At 49.0% G+C, this 6,983-nt stretch overlaps 3 protein-coding genes across 3 annotated transcripts; 2 read left to right on the top strand and 1 right to left on the bottom strand.

Annotated features, from left to right (window-relative positions):
• Nucleotides 1-1,246: 1,246 nt before the first annotated feature.
• On the bottom strand, nucleotides 1,247-2,923 carry FIESC28_09461 (uncharacterized protein; the record flags this gene model as incomplete). The annotated part of the gene is made up of 3 exons (XM_031163597.1): nucleotides 1,247-2,287; nucleotides 2,346-2,754; nucleotides 2,805-2,923. 3 exons carry the CDS (start codon nucleotides 2,921-2,923, stop codon nucleotides 1,247-1,249), a joined length of 1,569 nt encoding a protein of 522 aa, XP_031012410.1.
• Nucleotides 2,924-4,322: 1,399 nt separating this feature from the next.
• FIESC28_09460 (uncharacterized protein) lies at nucleotides 4,323-5,111 on the top strand (the record flags this gene model as incomplete). The annotated part of the gene is made up of 1 exon (XM_031163596.1): nucleotides 4,323-5,111. The coding sequence occupies one exon, from the start codon at nucleotides 4,323-4,325 to the stop codon at nucleotides 5,109-5,111; it is 789 nt and encodes a 262-aa protein (XP_031012409.1).
• Nucleotides 5,112-5,901: 790 nt separating this feature from the next.
• Nucleotides 5,902-6,903, top strand: FIESC28_09459 (uncharacterized protein; the record flags this gene model as incomplete). Its single annotated transcript, XM_031163595.1, has 1 exon — nucleotides 5,902-6,903. The coding sequence occupies one exon, from the start codon at nucleotides 5,902-5,904 to the stop codon at nucleotides 6,901-6,903; it is 1,002 nt and encodes a 333-aa protein (XP_031012408.1).
• Nucleotides 6,904-6,983: the final 80 nt, after the last annotated feature.

Below are 6,983 nucleotides of genomic sequence, written 5' to 3'. Positions count from 1 at the left end.
GCAACTCGTTCTTTAACTCGGAGATACAAACATCTTCAGTTTCGCGAGACCCCGCCCTAACGCTCAAATTCCATTCCCTGTTTCTCCGGCCCTGACTCACTTCTATTTGAGGTTTGCTAGTGACACATCTGGTGATAAAGATGCCCGTAATGCGTACTTAATAAGATAATATTTTCTCCCTAAACTCTCAAGTCCCATTTTCTGCCTCGCTCCATCCCAGTGAATCCTGAAACGTTTGGGTCTCGAGAACGATGTGATTAAGGCATACATGAACTGATCCCTATTTTAAGACTTTTGGAGGAGCAGGTCCTTCAAAGTATACAGACAGAACAACATAATCATTTACGGGAACTCCGAGTCCACTATCTAACACGAGAAGCTTCCGGTTATTTCCAGACCACCTGTCGCCAAGCGGCGTAGGACAGGTCACAAGCCTGTTGGCAGTTGCTATGCGACGCCGCCCCCAATAACAGCAGTTCGAGGTTGTCATTAAAGCATCAGAAGAACTGGCCCCTGGAGGAATAAGAGACAAAGTAATTGGGTCACTCTATTCTAGCGTAAATCAGCAAGTCGGCTACTTTATTATGGTAGCCTAACTTGGGAGACAATTCTTCTGTTACCCGCCTGGTTGGGTTAAGAAGATTGAAGTCATTGGACCCAAGGCTACTCAATGGACGAAATTACTCGAATAGATACACAACCATCCCATATTACGAACAACGGTGACAGATGTACTCGAAGATATCCTCAAGAACACCATCGACGCCCTACAGAAGACTATTGGCGACAGCTCATCGGTGGGTATGCTGCTTCGCTGGAGAGCAAGCCTCATACAGCTAAGGTGGTCCTGAATCAACGAGTAAGCTTCGACAAGGAATATTCTTAGGACTTGGAACCTGTTCTTAAGCAGAGGGTCGCCGGAGCCTTCGCGAAGCCGTGACGTGACGGTATGGGCATAGAGAGGAACACCGCTCTACGGATTGAGCAATCGTATGGGGTTCTTAGGGGATATTTCCTTGGATTGGCACAGTCAAAGAATCTTCGGCGTAGGGTGAGAAGAGATGTATTATAGAGTTTTCAATTTGAACTAGAAAGGTGGTATCAAATACTAATACAGTCTAAAGACAAAAGAAAAGCGAGCATGGCAAAAGCCGGATATCTCAAAGCATAATTACATAAAGATCGTCCATCAATCCCGCAACCACCACAAGTTCCCCCTGGATTCCACCTCGTAGCCAATAGCCGTTTAGTGACTCTTGTGTCCGTTGACCTTGGTACCCTCCTGGTTAACCGCGTCAACTCCAGCACTCATCTTTCCAAACTGCCACTCAGGCAGGGTAATTCCAGTCTGTTCATTGATAGTGCTCATCAGAGGAGGAAGCATCTGGTAAACATTGCGCATAGTCTCGGTAGGGTCAGCGCCCTGGCCGCCTTGAGCGCTGCCAGTGTTCCACACGCTGATCTTGGGCTCGAGACCCCTGATAGCAGCAGCGTTGGCCTTGGCCAGCTCGACATAGGTGCCCTTCTCGATCATCATGTACTGAAGGAGACCAGCAGGACCGCCAAAGGCGTTGGAGAGCTTGCCGTAGGCGTCAGCCATGGCGGAGATACCCTCTGCTTCACGGAGCTTGGCAACGAGCTCAGCCTCAGCGCGCTGTTGAGTGGCATAGCTGAATGCTTCGGCATCATTGCGAGTCTGATAAGCTGCGGCGTCGGTGCTCTTGGTAACCTTTGCATAAGACGCAGCGGCATCAGCATCGGCGGCGATCTTGGTCTGGTAAGCATGGGCATCAGTCTTGCGCTGACTAGCTTCCTGGTGAGCACGAGCATCAGCTTCGACTTCGTAGGCAGCTGCGTCGGCGGCTTGCTGCTTGCTCTCCCTCTCAATAGTAGCCTTGACAACGTCGCTAGCACGAAGACGTTCCATCTCAGCAGCCCCGCGCTTGATCTCGACCTCCTTCTTAAGGTCCTCATCCTTGGACTCGAGGATACGTTGGGCTGTAACCCTAGCGATGTCTACGTCACGAGTGAGGCCTGTTTTCTTGGTGTCAAGGTGTGCTTCTGCTTGAGCGCGCTCAATATCACGCTCTGTCTTCTGGACCGCGGTCTCGGCGTTGATCTTTGCGATCTCACGCTCCTGCTCTCCAATTCGCTGGGCTTCTCCTACGTTTCCGCGTAGTTGAGCCTCTGCCACGTCGATTCTGGCCTGGTTTGTAGCGCCCTCATGGGCCTTGCGGGAGAGTGAGGCGAAGTATACTGAGTCGGGGGCATCTTTCAACTCTTTGACCTGGGAACTGTGTTAGCTCACGATACTTTTACGATACCTCAAACTTGAGGGTGCTTACATTAGCGTTGAAGATGAACATTCCGAACTGGCTAAGCTCGTTCTGGATGTTTCTGAAGATTCTCTTCTTGAAGACCTCTCGCTCTGTGAAGATCTCCTCCATGGTCATGCTCGAGACCAAGACTCGGGTCTCACCCTCGATGATACCTTTGACGATGTTTGCGACATGCTGGCTCTGGTGGACATGCTCTTTCGCTTCAGCATCCGCCAGAAGCATAGCATACTTCATCAAAGCATCACCTCGATCTTCGCGAGCCAAGATGTCCTCGGCTTCATCGTCAACACCGCCACGCTGGTTGGCGCCGCGCTGGTTGAGGTCGGGACCAACTGTGAAGACTACAGGCAGAGAGAATTGCAGCTTCTCTTTTGTCATGGCCTGCAGGTCCATAGCATAGTCGTGTGGTCGGATACTGGTTATTAAGTTAGTAGCTGGATTGAACTCGAGAAGTGTGTTCCATACCTGAAGCGTGTGCATCTTTGAAGAGGCCAGACCCAAGTTGCCTTTGCGATCTTGACCGTCTTAATTCCCATGCCAGTGATGGCAAGGTACTCATCTGGTGCAGAGATTCTGTAAGACATTGTGATGAATTGTTGTTGTCGTCAGACTGAAGGTGGTTGGAAGTTGGTGTGTAGATAAAGTTGAGACTGTCAAGTTATGACAGTTGGTAGCTGTTTGCAACGAGTGTGTTATAAATCCCTAGAACTATGAGTTACTAGAGAATATCGAATTGTTATGGTGTTTTGAAAAGTGGCTTGATGAAGGGACCAACAAGAGTCTTATATAGACGTCGCACGACATGATATCCAACACAAACTCAACCTCGAATGTCTCAAAGCTACTGCCTTGCAGGGTTCTTGCACATGATCTGCTTTATCGGAGTGCCTCGCCTGTTCGCGCTGTCACCAGTGGTGAAGCTCTCGAGGTGGTGGCGGAGTTCTCCCAACACCCCTGAACCTTGTCGATCATACCTTGTGGGGTTATTGACATTCGTTCCAGAAGGCTTCCTCGCGTTTCCGAAATGGGTATGCAGGATGCATCCCGTGACTTGACTGTAAGGCTGGGCGATATCGCTTGGAGATAATCAATATGGGGGATTGGCACTAGACATGAACAGGGAGGCGTTGTTCGTAACTTTTGAACAAATCAAAGGAGTCATCAAAGCATGGGCAGATCCATCCTTTGTGGTTGGTTTGAGCACTGAAGCTGGGCATTGTAAGGGCCATCGCCAATCACCCGAAAGTTGATCGTTGAATTGATACAATACTCGAACATTCTTTGCGCATTGAGGCTTGTTGATCCATTTCCCAACAATTGTTATTTTCTAAATCTCTTGGAAATCTTAAACTTTTGTTCCTGCATCTTCCAGTAAGTCTCCAAGTCTAACTCTCCAGCCGCATGCACAGCCCCCTGTAGATGGACCCGTCTAATTTCCGTTCCGCCATACCCTTGAGACCCACGGAAACATGAACTTCACAATTCCTCTCATGATATCATATCACTGAGACATGCCTTCTTTCCTGCCGGTATCCGAATCTGGTGTCTCGGACCCTTGGCATCATGATATTGCGGGGACAAATGTTACGCCCGACTGCAGTGAACATGATCACATGTACTCCAATGCCTGGAATGTCCAGAAGCTGAAGTCTCCTTGGCATGCTGCGCCACGACAGTCAACCAATTAACATGACTTCCTCTCATCAGGTAGAGATAAAGTGCAGCCCAAGGCTGTCATTTACATTATCAAACTCTCGGCGATTGCCTGGTTGATTAATCTAATACTACGCTTCCGGTCTCGGTCACCATCTTGATGCAAGGCTGAGTCCAACCACAACTGAGAGTTAATGCTTGTGGGCTGATTTTGACTTAAACGCCGCAGGTTCGTCTTTCTGTATATGTTCATCGGGCGTTGGGCAGTATTGCATTGTCGTACAACTCTCATTTCGAATCCCAGACTTGGCTCAAACAATATCCACCACAATGTCCAAAGACGCATTCGATGATGGGGAGCTTCCTCCCCCGTATACCGAATCAGGTCCATCAGTATCAACACCGATCTCTGAACCACGACAATCAGTAACAACAATCTTCTCTTCTCATCTTCACAATCTCCCCAATCGCATTCACTCCGTCCAAGCAGCTCGCACATCAGCCCGCGACCAAAGAGACAGTGAGATCCTGACTCTCCTCATTCCCAATGTGGAAGAAATGCTATCATCAATCGCGGCTTTGGAACCGCCCCCACGGCTAGCAGAAATGATCTTGGTTCCGGGGGATGCAGTTGGAGAAGACTGGATCTTTGAAGATGAAGACCACTCTCGTACAGTTGTGCGAGTAACAGAGGATTGCAAGTTAGTAGGCGACCAAAAACAAGCGCCCAAGAAAGAAAGTGAACCTCGTAAAGACAGGGCCTTCGACGAATGGGGAAGATGGGAAGACAATACCACGCAGAGCTCTTCCTCAGACGATGTTCTCTGGTGGTCAGACCACGATATGGCTGTTCGATTGGCAAAATACATATCACCTGAAAGACTCGATCGACAGGTTGTCAAAGCACATGTCGAACAGACCAAGAAGTCTTCGAGATGGGGTCTGTTCAAGAAGAATGAGCCACAAACACCACCGCCCAAGCCGAAGGTACAGGAGGAAGAGCCAGTCACTATGGTTGTCAAGGCCGAGGAGGTGACTTTTAGAAAAGAGAATGCTATGGGAATATGGGAAGGCAAGACAGGATGGGGTTTGGTGGTTAAAGTGAGGATACGGCAATGAAGGCCATGTATCTTGCTCGCAATACGTTTACAGATACCATCAGGGATCCCAGCAACCTCGAACGTATAGACCATAAGATTTAAACAAGTCTGGTCATTCTATACCACGTAATATCAGCGTTTGGTCCATATATTCTGGTAATCCCAAGTCTTAGGAAATGCCTTGTCCCATACCCTATAGGGTACTTGGCTTTTTACTGTATATCGTGAGCGATGTTGGCTTAGACCGAACACATTAAATGGAGATAATACAAGCTCTCAGGCTGAAATTACTCGGTTAGTATTTACTGCCCCGGGGCTTTGTCAGAGGAGTGATCGAAATAACAATTTCGTAGTATCATCCATGGTCGCCACTCAGGAAGGCATTTATTTACCTGCGCCGTTCTCAACCATTCCCACCCCCACCAATTTCTATGCTCTATTCATAATCAGTTGCTATGTAATCTACGTAGCATAGATAAATCCATACAGAGTGCTTCTCAGCTCAGCCTTACACAGTCGTTGTGAAACTCAACCCACCTAATCTCACTTTCACAGCGACATCTCACAACAATACTGTACACCATCTCACAGCATCACAACCACGCGTTCTCAATTCTGTTAATATGTGCTATTTTTTCATTCTGATTCACTTTCGTTGTTGCTGGTTCCTAGTGCCTGCCTGACTCACTCGCCGTCTCCAACCCCACTAACCTCCAATACAAAAACGCCGACTCCATCACCACAATCCTCCTCCCATCAACACTCACTCTCCTCACCCTCCTCCTATACTAACCTAGAAATCTTTCATCATGTCCTATAACGTCCTAGTAACAGGCTCATCCGGCCATCTCGGCACAGCATTAATGCTGTCCCTTCCTACCCTCGGCTTCAAACCTTTGGGAATCGACATCCTCCCTTCAGAGAACACTCACCTTGTAGGCTCTATCGCAGACCATTCCTTCATCACAGACATCTTCATGAACAATCCAATTCAGCACGTTCTTCACGCAGCGACGCTTCACAAGCCTCATGTGGAAAGCCACTCCAAGCAGGATTTTATCGACACAAACATCACAGGTACACTGGTTCTTCTGGAGGAAGCAGCCAAGTACAAGGAAACGATTAAGAGTTTTGTGTTCTTCAGCACGACGAGCACATTTGGTGCCGCGCTGAGTCCCAAGCCCGGACAGCCGGCTGCATGGATTGACGAGACTGTCATCCCAATTCCGAAGAACATATACGGCGCTACAAAGGTCGCAGCAGAGGATATCTGCTTTCTCATCCACAAACAAACCAGCTTGCCCATCATTGTCCTTCGAACGAGCCGTTTCTTCCCAGAACAGGACGACGATGAAGATCGACGCGCAGCTCTCTCCGACGACAATCTCAAAGTCCTCGAACTAACCTACCGCCGCGTCGACATGGAGGATATCGTCCGCGCCGCCGTATGCGCCATGTCCAAAGCGCGCTCCATCAAGTTCCGGAAGTACATCATCAGCGCACCTCCCCCATTCCAGAAGGACGCTCACACGCTTGCGACACTGGACAGGAACCCTAAGGAGGTTTTTGAGACGGTCGCGCCTGATTGTGCGCGGGTGTTTGGGGAGAAGGGTTGGGCGCACTTAAAGAGGATTGATCGGGTGTATGATTCGAGCAGGGCGGTCATGGAGTTGGGGTGGGAGCCTGTTTATACGTTTCAGCGGGTGATTGAACTAATTGCGGAGGGCAAGGAGTGGAAGAGTGAGTTGACGGGCAAGGTTGGTAAGAAGGGATATCACGCTGTCAGCCATGGGGTGTACACTGTTCGATGAATTGGCAGTAGAGTGTGGTAGACGGGGTTCAGCACATAGACTTCTTTCACAAAAGGTTTTGAGTCAGGAAAATACTTGAT

The sequence above is a fragment of the Fusarium coffeatum genome (assembly GCF_003316985.1).
Source record: "Fusarium coffeatum strain FIESC_28 chromosome Unknown BRIP53273_contig_241, whole genome shotgun sequence".
NCBI lineage: Eukaryota > Fungi > Ascomycota > Sordariomycetes > Hypocreales > Nectriaceae > Fusarium > Fusarium coffeatum.
This window is presented reverse-complemented; position numbering and strand designations above follow the sequence as displayed.